We start from the raw sequence: 14,640 nt of genomic DNA on the forward strand, positions 1-14,640 counted from the left end.
GGATTTGTATATAACATTGGACAAAGGTAGTGTTCCAAACCCCATATCAAACATTTTAGCTTTACAACGAACGAAAGTAATAGATTTCCGATTCCACTGAGTCTGTGAACGCATCACCTCCATGGGACAACTTCTATGAGAATATTGAGGTAAATTTGTCTTTTTATTCAATAAAATTTCAGCTCAATTACATTTTTTCATTCCAATGAAAAAAAAATATATATATATATATATATGTATATATATATAATTGCATTTGAACACTTTTGTCTTTGAAAATATATTTTTTTATTGAAAATAAAAAAATGTCATTCAAAGGTTTTTTTTTTATTATTGAATAATAAAGACACTAATGTACTACCCCCTAATATGGGCCAAATACAAAAAAAAAAACAAAACAAAAAAACTTTTCAATTAAAAAAATATTTCAATATTTCTCAAATATTATTAATATATTTTTCTTGCATTTGAACACTTTTCTTCTTTGATTGATTTCTATATATATATATATATATATATATATATATATATTATTATTTTGATTGAACTGATTTTATTTTATTTATTTTATAAAAACACAAATCTACCTCCATATGAGAGTTGAAGGTTGCAGGTTCAAATCCCAGTGGTCTTTCTGAGTGGATGTGGCGCCATTGATTTGTTTTTGTTTTTTTGTAAAAAAAAAAAAATCATAATCAATCAATTATTTTAAGAATTAAAAAAAACAGAATAACACTCAAACAATGCAAAATCAAACAGAATAAGCATTTTTTTCCAAAGATAAGGAAAGGCAAATAAAAAATATATAAATGAATATGAGAACATAATGAGTTAATCTATGCAGTTGTAAGACATTTCTCATGACTGAATAAATACATAATTACTGAATAAAGAAACAAATACTAATAAATTAATAATACAGTTTGCTGTAAACAAATAATACAAAGTTGTGATGGAAGTATGAGATCCTCAGAATATTTTCTCTGAAGCTGAAGTTTTTCTCTGGAAGAGAAAAGAGGCAAATGGAAAGTTTGTCGCAGAATGTAAAGGTTATTCTCACTTCCTCAGTCAGGGATGGAGTATGAATAGTTGGGTTTATGATGTTACTGTAGAGGAAATAAAAATTCCTGAACTTTTACCCACACTGCATTGCTGTGCTTTCATTTCCTACTTCCTTCTGATGGATCTGTTGGAAATAAAATACCTGAAGTGACAAATTCTTGCAGCTTTTTCTGTCAGATAAGAGATTTTTCATTTTAATTAAACCAGTGAAACAAACACTACATTTTCTTTCTTGATTAATTTTATTACAGCAATAAGGAAAATAAAATGCATTTATTATTCATTATGTTAAGTCCATCTAAGAGTTATAATTTCATCAATGCACTTATAATAATAATAATGTGAATTTGGACAGTGGGAGAAAACCAGAGTACAATCTGAATAAAAAGCACTAAAAAGAAAGCTGATTAAAGAAGTAGGAAATTAACTCAGTCAGAAGCTGTTCCAGCAATTCATTATTACTGTAATAAATTAAAATAAATTAAACCAAAAGCAAAATTGAGATGGCTATGTGGTGATTCAAATAAAATAATTTTTTAAAAAAAACATTCCAAATGTAAAAAATTAAAAATTAAAAAAATTCGTTGTAATTCAAAATCTGAATCTGAATTACTTTGATGATCCCAGGAGATTACTTTACCACAGTACAAGTTATAGCAAAAACATATAATTATATCTTATTACAAATTATATAGCAAATACAGCACTAAGAGAAAGAGTATATATAGGATACGTAATGTAAAACGATGGAAAAACATCTATTTTTTTATTGCAAATATAAAACAAACTAAAATTGAACAGAAAGGTAAATTAATATGTTACAATGATCACAGAGAATTTTAAAAACTTTCTCAATGATGAATAAAATGAACGGAAGCTCCTGCTCTTTTACCTGCGTGACGTCACACGCCGTGTAGTGACCGCATTTCCAGCGCGGGAAAGACCCGGGCTGGAAGTACGGAATGGATGGAGGAGCGCGAGGATGGAGGAAAACCCTGCACGTGTGACTCACCGTAGACAGCAGATAAAAGGTGATGATCAGAGAGCACGAGCATCATCAGTTCATCATTAGAGCATTAGCACAGGAACACACCGACACCATGGCTTCTTACCCGACTTTGGTTGCACTTTTCTGGGTGTTTTTCAGCGCTGCTCGCGGAGCTCCGACCGGCTCCGGCTCCTCGTCCCTTTCCGGGCCGTGGGTCGGTGCTTGCTTCGCAGTGAAGGAAAGCTCTGCAATGTTCAACGGGGTGGCTAGAGAGGTGTCTGCAGAGGTAAGAACCACACACATTAGAATAGATTACATTAAATATTACATATTAGATATGATTTATTATCTAATTAGGTATTAGAATGGGATTGTATTAATTCTTACACAAGTCAATAGTGAGCAATGACATGCAGACTAAAACTTTACCTACATACAACTGCATCAATTGACTGAAATCTATTCTAATAATGTAAATGAATATTTGTTCAAAAATTAACATAATTAAATAATTATAGAATCAGTAAATTATGGCTTCAACAGGATAATAATGTAGTAAGGAGGAAGGTTTGTGTCTTTATTATTTGATCAAAAAAGTTTAGTTCAATCAAATATTTTGAATCAAAAAAATGCAAATAAATAAAAACATATTTGAGACCCAAATAATTGCATTTCAACCATTTTTTTAATTGAAAAAAGATTTGTTTCTATTGCAAAGGTGTTTATTTATTATTATTATTGAATAATAAAGACACAAATGTATACCTGGCCCAATATAAAAAGATGACTAATGAAGTGTCAGTAAAGGTGCATTAGGACTTAATTTGTTGACACTGTGTGTGTTTTAACTTTTTTCCTTTTCTTTTCAATTTCAGGCAGAGATTATTATTCCAAATAAGGGACATTTTGACTCTTCACTTGTTTGGATGGAAGCCAAAGATATGTGTGATCCTGCATCGCTCCACCACAAATCTCTGGTAAGACATCATGAACACACACGTCATCAGTCAATTCAATTTATCTTTTGTTTGTAGAGGTCTCTCACACTAAACGACTCCAAAAACACACTAAATTACAGCTAAATAAAAGACAAAATAGACAAACTCTTTGTTGTTTCCTGTGTAAATGACTCACATTGGTTTTTATTTCAATTATTTAACTAAAAAAAAGCTATGATTGTGTGGTATGAATGTAGTTTTCTGCAGTATTCAGTAATACAAACAGCTGTAAGGTTTCTCTTTAAAGGGAAAATGTGACACATCAGTTTAATGTGTGCCTCTGTAACCATTATCTATAAATATATACATAATGGTTTCTAAGATTACCTTCAAACACAAGCGATGGATCGCTTTGAGAGTTTATGATCAAAGACGTGTAACTTCCTGTCTTTGTTTCCTCTCAGCCGTGCGTTGGGAAGCTGCTCAGTGTCCTGGAGGGCTACAGTTCTGCAGTGGAGACAGTGTCCAACATCACAGTCTGCTCAGCGTTGGCCGTCAAAGTGAAGCCAGTTCTGCACAATCTGCACAGAGAGCTGAGCAGCTGCGTGACGTCCATGGGAGGAAGTGTGAGGATGAGGATGAAGGAAGGAAGGAAGACGGTGAGGAGACAGTAAACACCAGAAAAATTAAATCAGCTCTAACTTCCTGTTATTTACACATTTGTTAAACAAAGAAATGTGTTGCTTATAGTTTCCATGCATGTACAGTATCATCACTATATTAATACATGTTTATTGTAGTTTTACCTAAAATAATTGAACACATTGAAAAGTTTTATGTAGAATAATTTAAGTACATTTTAAAATAGTTAACAGAAATAAATAAAACACAATAGATGAATGAAATTGAAATAAATAGATGAAATTAAAATTAATTAATTAAATTTAAATTAATTAATTAAATTAAAATTAATAGTTAAAATAGAAATTAATATATGAAATTGAGATAAACAAATGAAATTGAAATAAATGAATGAAATTAAAATCAATAAATAAATTAATTAAATTAAAGTAAATAAATGAAATTTAAATAAACAAATGAAATCAGATAAATACATGAAATTAAAATTAATACATTAAAATCAATAATTTTAAAATGAAATAAATAAAATGCATTAATATATTTTGAATAAGTAAAGGTACATAAGTGAAATTCAAAGTGAACATAAAACTAATTCTACAATACATATATTAATTAAAATGATGTAAAGGAAAAAAGATAAGTCAAAGCCTCCCACAAATACTTAGTCCATCCAATATATTGAAACAAATAAAATAATTAAAAATAAACAACTTTACAGTCTCAGTGTTGAGACGAAAGTGAAATAAAATGACCAAAAGGTTGTTGTAATTGTGCAGTGATTGATTGATGTTAACGTGTGTGTGTTTGTGTGTTCCAGGTTCCTTCTTCACAGAATAGTGACACACACAAAGACACGGAGAAGGAGAAAGTTCTGTGTCGATACGTGATGGAACGTCTCTTTTCCTTCTCCATCATCACAGCTCGAGTGTTTGCTGAAGGAGATCCAGCTCATCACTCTGGCCTTCCTCACAAATGTGTATGAGCTCTCACACACATGTACATCTGTGTGTGCGTGCGCGTGTCTGATCATATTGATCAAAACCTGCGTGGATCTCTGTATCTGATCCAGCTCAGATTCCTGCACATGTGCAGTGAGTGTTTGTTTCCAATGGAATTACTAGAAACCTATTTATTCAGTTATTTATTGTATTTATTTGTTTGTATGTATTTATATGAATTTTGTTCTGTTTTTAAAGTCTAATAAAGTTGAACAAGTTGAAAAGCCTCTGCTTTTATTTTGAAGGAGATCCATTTGTACAACAGAGCATTTTTCTTCATTTGTTCAGTGTAAAAAGGAATTATTCTCTTTCCTTACCATCAATACCTAAAAGTTACTTGTTAATCAGTCATTAATCCATCATAATAAGCAGACATTTATTCACAACATTTAGAATAATTACAAATCTGATCATTAAGACAGCAAAAAAATTTTTTTTGTTATTTTTCATAATTTTCGCAGATTTTGTGTATTTTTTGTACTTTTTCATATTTTTCTTTAATTTTTGTACTGAGAATATAATAATTACATTTTCAAAGACAAAATTAAATCTTTCTGTCTTTTTAGGTGCTTTACGGTAAATTCTCACAAACTGAAAAAAAAAAAACTAAAACAACAAACAATAAAGAGAAACAAAGGACAATCAAAGCTAGAAGCTGCAGCTGTAGATCTATATCAGTGAAAATGTGTCAGTCAACATCGCACAGAGGAGCGTTAGGATGTTTCCTCCACAGGAACTCCAAATACCAACGTGTTGAGATAAAAGGAACGCGTGCTTTCCACAAACACTCCTGCTGCTCTTCGTGGACACACCATTTCCTGCTCACTTCCTCCCTCACATACTGATGATGTCACTTCCTCCCTCACATACTGCTCTCCTGTCAGGTATCACAACATTATCCACACAGACATTATTCAACAGCTGTGCAAAGAAAAGGAGAAGCTGTGATGAAATCATTCCATTAAAAGGAAGTGAAATTTAAAAAAAGTAAATAGAAACACAACAACAAAGCAAACGATGACATAATCACATGGTTTGTGCAAAAATCACTGATCATTGTAAACACTGTTATTGACATTGTTGGTAATAGTTTGGCACATTGCATTGTGGGATGTGCAGCTTCGTAGTACAGGGAGACACTGGGAGGGGGTCGCCAGATGCCTTCAAGAAACTAAGAATATTTTGAGACCATCTTTGCTTTTTTTATTACCCCTTTTCTGCAACAACACCAAACTCACCATATTTTAACCCATTTTTATCACTTTTTCTTGCCATATTTTTGCTCATTTTAATATATTTTTGCTACATTACTCACATTTCAGACACTTTTACATCACATTTCAATGTCTTTTCTGCACATTTTCTCCACTTTCAAGACATTTCCACCACTTTTCCACCTAATGTCACATATGTTGACCCATTATTGTCACTTTTAACCTCTTTTCACCAGATTTCATGATTATTTTTTTGCTAACTTAACCACATTCACGAATAGTTATGCCCATTATTTACCAATTTAAACTAATTGTTCTTACTTTTTAATTGCATGAAATAAATCCAATTAAAAAAATAAATAAAACAATCCTACATTTGTCCTCAAATTATTTCACAAATTCTCTCCAAATTTGCCAACCAAATGCATTGTGCTCTTTTCTTTTTTTCTTCTTCGAGGTGCTTTGTTGAAGTTTTTCTGGCATTTGCTGTTTATATTGTGTGTAAAGTTTGCATTTAGTTTAGATAGCTATGTTTTTATTTTCTATGTTAATTATTTAATAAAGTATACTTTACTGATCCGTCGTCCTGGACTTCATTCATCATCATTCTGGGGCAGGGAGGTCCCATAGTCCTGGTGATAATAACTCACTAAAGTGATTTAAAAGCAAGTGGGAGGAGCTTAGCTGCTGCAGGGAATTGATGATGTTTTGTGGGAAATTCCTGCAGGAGGACCACAGAATTCAGTGAAACTGGAGCAGTCACTACCTGTTCTGCTGGTCCGGTGTTCCAGATTGTTTGGTTATCATAACATATTGTTGTTGGTTACACTCCTTCCTTTTTAATTCTTGTTTCACTTTTAGGATTGTCCAAACGCGCGCGCGGACGCGCACGCACACACACACGCACGCACGCGTTTCCCGTTTTAACCGGGAAACTCCCGTATTTTACCTCTCTTTCCCGCCATCTTCCCGTATTAGTATTTTCCTTAAATATCCTGTATTTTAATGTAATAATAATTAAAAGATGTCTTACTAAAATGAACGCTGTCACTAGCCTCGCGAGAACTTCCACCTGAAATGACCTGAGTGGAAGTTCTCGCGAGATTAGATTAGTGCTGACATCACCAACAAACCCAGAAACAACAGAACAGAGATGATGAATGAAAACGTTCTGGTGATAAAAACTAAGAACTGGTGTAAATACGTTATAAAATATAACATAGGGTTTATCTTCATAAAGACCATCAGGATGTGACACAGTTACACGTTCTGTTAGATTAATAACTGATATTTTAACGTCTACCACAGCAGAAGAAACACGTAAGTCACCATGAAAAATCATCCAATCACAAGCTCCACAAATATACACTGTTTATAAAGTGTTAAATAATGTAAAGTCTGTAATAAATGTGTCTAATAAGTCATTAGTGAATACCAGAGAACCATATGAGATTATAATAAAATATATAATAAAATAAAATGTTAATGTCTAACTTAAAGACAAGCAACGTGAAATTAACAGTAAATATACAATGTGTTGACTTGTATATAAACTGTAAGTATATTAAATAAACACATGTGCTTCATAAACACATTTATGTTTTTATTTAGGCTGTTTTATAATTTAGGAATTAGGGCTGGGCGATATATCGAGATTCAAGATGTATCGAGTTTTCTATTTTGGTGATATAGAAAACTATAATATTTCATATGTCTTATGAAACAAAATATTAGTTTTAGGAGTCGCTGCTTTTATTTCTCAGAACAACATGTAAAGCTCAGTTAGATGATTAATAAGTGTCACATATTGATCAGCTATTTATTAATAAATGTCCCTGTGAAACATTTTGCATCAGCAATTTTAACCCAAAATTGTTTTTCTGGTCAGACTTTATTTAATCATTTATCTAGATTTATATCATATTTCACCATTTTGAGAAAATATATTGAGATATGAGTTTTGGTTCATATCACCAGCCCTAGTAGGAATGTTCACAGCATTTAATGTTAATAAAGGTCGACCTACCAGATTATAATCACGTAATTGTATTTAGTAAGTGGTTGATAAGTGGATATTTTAGATTTCTTGTACACATTTGGTTGGGCGGGTGGGACGGCTTGTAGGGGGCGCCAGAAAATTTCCCTTATTTTCAAATCCAAAACTTGACAGGTATGACACACACACACACACACACACACACACACACACACACACACACACACACACACACACACACACACACACACACACACACACACACTTGATTAAAATAATATTAATATTATCATGAATGATTTAACTTGTATAGAAAAAAAAAACCAACATACAATAAAAAATATGAGAACAATAATACTCAAGTTTAAAAAGACAGTAGGGTGAAGAATACACTGCTAATATTATATATACACAAATATCCATAAAAAATGTCCATTTAAACTTATAACACATAATTTATTTCCGAAATTTTGTGACCAATTTCTATTTAATTGAAGATAATATTATGTCACAATTTGAGGAAAATAGAAGAATTTAGAAATTTTTTTTCTCCTGCGGCCCAGTTTGGATGTTTTAAAGGGTCGGATTTGGTCCCCAGGCCTTGAGTTTGACACATGTGGTATATAGACTATTTGAATATACATATATCCACATTATATAAGTATCCATTGATTATAAATACATGTATAATATATACACTGAAGAAATCTACATAATTATCTGACATATACTGAGTAGTAGTAATAATAATAATTATTATTATTACTATTATGTGTAATCTTGTTTTCATTTCATAATGATGAGTTTATAATTAACGGTGTCACTAAAAGTAGTAGTTGTTTTTATCGCTGAAAACAAACACAAACAAAGCATTAGAAACTGTTTCTATGGTTACTGATTTCAATGGAACACGAGTGTACCCGTAAGCCCCGCCCTCTGTAGCAGAGGGAGGCGGGGCCAGAGAATAAACGCAGAGCGATTTCCTGGTGAGCTGCGACACTTCATATGAAGGTAAAGTTTTCTCATGTGAGCTCACTAAGACTGAGACTCTCCTTCAATGATCCATCAACACTTTAAATAGAACCTGTGGTGAAGGTTCGAGTCCCCGCTGCGTTAATGTTAAACTAACGGACAGCAGCTGTTTAGAGTCGATCACTGTGTCAGTGGAACTAACTAAACTAAAGTAAATATAGTAGACACTTCTTTATCTTTGCCAACCCGTTATCTTACGAACACTAAAAGATCGATTTATGAACAGTTATTGGTCTAATTAATGAATTATCAGTTCCATTTCTGTTCTTTTCTAGCAGCAGCTGAAAGTTGAGCTAATAAATTAGCAGTGTGACGTAGCCTCGGCAGCGCTTGTTTAACCTCGCAGTGCAGTTCAGACAGGCGGAGCTTAACGCATGCCTGAGGTTAATACAGTACTGGGAAATAGGATTAATTATACCTCATTTAATTAAAATAACTAGTTTAACTATAAACAATAATGCTTATTATTATTATGTTAGAATAGCAGTTTTAATAGGTGTTCTCAACCTTAGGGGTCATTTGGGGTCACAAGACACTGGGAGGGGGTCGCCAGATGCTTTCAAGAAACTAAGAATAATTTTTGTACAATTTTATCCCAGTTTTTTTTTTTTACCCTTTTTCTGCAATTACATCACTTTTTCTTGCATTATTTTTGCTCCTTTTAATGTATTTTTGATACATTTCTCCCATTTCTGACACTTCTACATCACATTTTAATGTCTTTTCTTTAAATTTTTCCACTTTCCAGACATGTTCAGCACTTATAAACCCTTTCCACCACTTTTACACCTAACGTCACATATGTTGACCCATTATTGTCACTTTTAACCACATTCACCATTTGTCAGTTTAAACTAATTGTTCTAATATTGACATTTCGAACCCTTTCTTTTACCACTTTTTCTGTCTGTTTTTATCCACTCTAATTTACAGATAAAATCCAATTTCACCACATTTTCCACCATTTTTAACCCATTTTATTTGTGATTAAAACAATGATTTCCATCTTTAATATGACTATAATAATAATAAACGTTCCTGGATAACAGTGGATATTATTCAGATGAATAAATAAATGTGATTATCACAGATTCATAGAACAATAGACCATCATTTTACTGACTTTATGGATGGACCCCAAAAATCTCTCCCCTGTATTCCCCCTTATAGATGGTCCTGTCTCCACATGACTGTTCTTCAATGTTCATGTCTGTGTTCAACCACCTTCAGCTACAGTGGGGGTCCCCGCTCTCTGGGACCTTTATTTTGGGGTGAAAAGGTTGAGAATTACTGGTGTATAGGAGTATAAGTTTATCAGGAGCATGATTGTGACTGGTGTCAGGTGTCAAATATGAAGTTTAACGTTAAGGTGTGTGTGGTTCAGGATGAATGTGGGCGTGGCTCACAGTGAGGTGAACCCCAACACGCGGGTGATGAACAGTAGAGGGATATGGCTGACGTACCTGCTGCTCACTGTGGTGCTGCACATCGTGCTGCTCAGCATCCCCTTCTTCACCGTCCCCATCGTGTGGACCCTGACCAACGTCATCCACAACCTGGTCTGTGGAGACACACACACACACACACACACACACACACACACACACACACACACACACACACACACACACACACACACACACACACACACACACACACACACACAGCCTGTTCCTAATGTGTGTGTGTGTGTGTGTGTTGCAGGTCATGTACCTGTTCCTCCACACAGTAAAGGGAACCCCCTTTGAGACCCCCGACCAGGGCAAAGCCCGCCTCCTCACCCACTGGGAGCAGATGGACTACGGCCTCCAGTTCACCTCCTCACGCAAGTTCCTCACCATCTCACCCATCGTGCTGTAAGTCGTGTGTTTTAATCGACATGAGAAAATACACTTTTTTCTCTTTTTCATTTTAGGGAAAATTAAGTCATTTACCGTAGATATTTTTTTCTTGCAATTTACTAAAAAAAAATCACGACAGAATGTTCTGCATGAGCTGGATTTTACCAAAGCAGCTTCACTCGTATCACACACACACTGACAATATTTGGTAAACGTGAATAATTGAGCCTTTGAGATCCATAGAATCAGGTGTGATGTTCCCCACAGTTAAATTATTGGCCCAATACGTTATCATTTAGGTAAAAGTCCAATAACATTTCAATACAATCAGTGAAACACTCATTGAAAATAATTTTTGTATGCCGATGATGTCATTCTGTAATCTAAACAGATAGTTGTATTTACTGTTTATTATGAATGAGCACAAAAAAATCAGAATTTTGTATGGATGCGTTAGAAAAACTCCATCAATTTTTTTTGAAATTCCATCCCTAATCTAATGTCTATATTTTATAACTGTAAATTATAGATCTATTTTAATGGGATCCTCCACTGTTTTTATAAATGTCCTTATTAGTAGATCTATGTCTAACAAAACACATTATTATGCACCAAATTCATTTAATTAACATTAAAAATAGGACTACTTTACAGTTTTAGAGCCTGTGTTCCTCCATCTTGAAATCATGTGACTGATGATGTCACACGGCCCCACTGCCTGTAAACATCTCATTGTTTTTTATTGGAGTGAAACATTCAGCCTGATTTTTAGATCATTTAGCAGATTTATAGATCACGTAAAAAGCTACTAATAATATGTTTTGTTAGACATAGATCTACTAATAAGGACATTTATAAAAACAGTGGAGGATCCTTTAAAACATTTCTATGTTAAAACTTCTCTATTGTTTTCAGTTTTTTTCTGTTAATGATTTAAAGTACTTAGCCTTCCATCTGATTGCATTAACCTCCCCCTCCCCTCCCCCACAGGTACATCCTGGCCAGTTTCTACACCAAATACGACCGCACACATTTCGTCATCAACACCTGCTCCCTGCTCAGCGTTCTCCTCCCAAAGCTGCCACAGTTTCACGGAGTCCGAGTATTTGGCATCAACAAATACTGATTACGTTCACTGGACTTGTAGTCGTACTCCTGCTGAGAAGCTGTTTCGTTATAGGAAGTTTATTTTATTTTGAAATGACCGAGTCTGACCAAAGTAGGAAAAAAAAAAAAAAGGAAGTAAATGAACATTCCTGATGTAAACGACAGAGGATTTCTTCGTATTGTTGAGAGTTTTGAGTTGTAAATGTGACGTTTTTATTGGATGTAACTTCAGTTACACAGTGGAGCGGACTGTGGGAAAAATAAAGGAGGTTATTTCCATTCCTGGGAATATTCATATTTATCTGGATTTTTACACACACACACGCACGCACACACACACACGTGTATAAATAATTCTAAAATGTTAGAATTATTTTACATTTTTTGATTACAATTACATCTTCAATTATCCACGTTCAATTACAACTCAATTACATTGACTGGCATTTTTTTCCCATTACAAAAAACATTATTTTTCCCCTGAAAGACAATTACTTTCTTATTTACTAAAGTTAAATTACAATTAATCACAATTACTGAGTCTTTAACGAATAACCCCAGAGCAGGGGTTCTCAACCTTCGGCTCAGGAGACACTAGGAGGGGTCGCCAGATGCCTTCAAGAAATTATACTTCTTTTTGGGAACAATTTCAGCCCAATTTTGCTTATTTTTACCCTTTTTCTGCAACTACACCAAACTCACCATTTTTTAACCTATTTTCATCACTTTTTCTTGCATTATTTTTGCTCCTTTTAATGTATTTTTGCTACATTTCTACATCACATTTCAATGACTTTTCTACACATTTTCCACTTTCCAGACATGTTCAGCACTTATAAACCCTTTCAATCACTTTTACACCTAATGTCACATATGTTGACGCATTATTGTCACTTTGAACCTCTTTTCACCATATTTCATGATTATGTTTTGCAAATTTAACCACATTTACAATTTGTCATGCCCATTATTTCAGTTTCAACTAATTTTTCCAACTTTTTAAATTACATTAAATGAATGCATTTAAACATTTTTAAAAAAATCCTAAATTTGTCCTCAAATTTCTTCCAAATTAAACTAAATCAAAGTGAATATCTTGCAGCGACTGAGATCCATCATCCTTATTGCATCAATGTTTTCATATATTACATCATTGACACGTTAGTGATGATATTACTACATTCTAACATCAAACTCCTGAACCTAGAATGACTAAGAAAAGTGAACTCATGGGTTCTCCCCTCTGCACACGGTCAGGTTTCACTTCCTGTTTCTAGGGAAGTAGGTGAGAAACATGAATGTGGTCACACCTGAGAACCAAACAAACCACAGCCTGGGAAACACATGCAAATAAAAGCAGCGTGTGTGATGGAATGTAACAAAGGAGCAGTGATGCCTTTAAATCTGACTGGAAGCCACAGGGCAGTTTGGATTAAAGGTCACAACGTCCCCAACGCCATCAGATATGGATTGGTGAAAACCATCAGATATGATATAGATTAGTAAAAGTACATGTGAAACACTAGGTCAGAGCTAGGCAACTTTTATCACAGTTTGATCAGAGTCACATGATCAACATTCATGTCAGCATTTAGAATAATGAGCGATGTGAGCATTAATACAGGAAACAAAGAGTTTTTATTGTAAGTTTGTTTTTCGTTGTCTTACTCATTGTGAAGCATTTTATGCATTTCTGTTGTCTTTTTGTGTATTTCTCCTGTAAAAGGTTTTTTTTGAGTCATATTGTGTATTTGTGGTCATTTAACTTTTTTGGAATAAATTCTGTATTTCTGTAGTCGTTTTGCTTGTTTGTTAGTGCTGTGGGTTTGCAAAGTAATTTTTAGTGTTTTTCTAGTCTTTTGGTGTACTTGTGCCCCCCAGTTGTCTGTCTGCACTGTGAGAAACAGGAATTTAACATAACTGTTTTAAAGAAAGGATTAAGCTGCATTTCTGCATTCACTTTTACTTTCCCTTCACGTGATGATGAGCTGTGTGTCACTCACATGTAAAGTCAGATTCCCGTTTTTTTTTTTTTAAAGGTTTTTAACTTCTCATTAGAGATCAAACTCACCATCATTGTTTAAGTTTGTCAGCCATTCATTCATTATTTTATTTAATTCGATTCAAAGAATAAAAAGAACCAAACGTGCACTGCCTCTTCACTTTTGACAGAGAAATCCTTCCTGGAAATAATGTATAATTGATTTGCTGATTTTTAATCTCATTTCTTTCACACTTTAATATTCAATTAACTTTTACTTCTATTTTATTGTATTTATTCTTAAATTATCTCTACATCTATCAATCTACCTGCGTTTACTACATCTATCTACTTAGATCTACAGTAGCAGCTGCTCTATCTCTACAGAAAGAGGTTGGTTACATTTTATGCAGCCCCCAAAGTATACGCACAAAATGATTACAAGATTCTAAAAAACACACAAAATGACAAAAAATTACCAAAAATTAAAACAAAAGGTCAACAAAATTATGCAAATTTACACCAAAATGCAAGACAACAATATATAAATATACATTCACACACACAAAAAACTACTCCAACACAAAAATCCACAAAATGACTCGAACAGAGAAAATCTACAAATGGACTCTAATAAAACACAAAAACTAAGAATAAAATGAGAGGAAAATACACACAAAACGACCACGAAAATGCACACAGTGGCTCCAATAAGACACAAAACAAAAACAGTGACAATAAAAATACAGAAAATGACTCAAAAAAAAAAAAAAAAAAAAAAAATCCACAAACTGACTCTAATGAGACACAAAATGATGGAAAACTAGAAAACGACAACACA

General features: G+C 33.5%; 1 protein-coding gene across 1 annotated transcript; it reads left to right on the top strand.

The window, feature by feature from the left end:
• Positions 1–8,741: 8,741 nt before the first annotated feature.
• ormdl2 (ORMDL sphingolipid biosynthesis regulator 2) lies at positions 8,742–12,113 on the top strand. The gene is made up of 4 exons (XM_028453227.1): positions 8,742–8,849; positions 10,255–10,429; positions 10,575–10,726; positions 11,702–12,113. The coding sequence occupies exons 2-4, from the start codon at positions 10,256–10,258 to the stop codon at positions 11,835–11,837; spliced, it is 462 nt and encodes a 153-aa protein (XP_028309028.1). The 5' UTR covers positions 8,742–8,849; position 10,255; the 3' UTR covers positions 11,838–12,113.
• The last annotated feature ends 2,527 nt before the right edge of the window (positions 12,114–14,640 follow it).

This window comes from Gouania willdenowi, chromosome 7, assembly GCF_900634775.1.
Source record: "Gouania willdenowi chromosome 7, fGouWil2.1, whole genome shotgun sequence".
NCBI classification, from domain to species: domain Eukaryota; kingdom Metazoa; phylum Chordata; class Actinopteri; order Blenniiformes; family Gobiesocidae; genus Gouania; species Gouania willdenowi.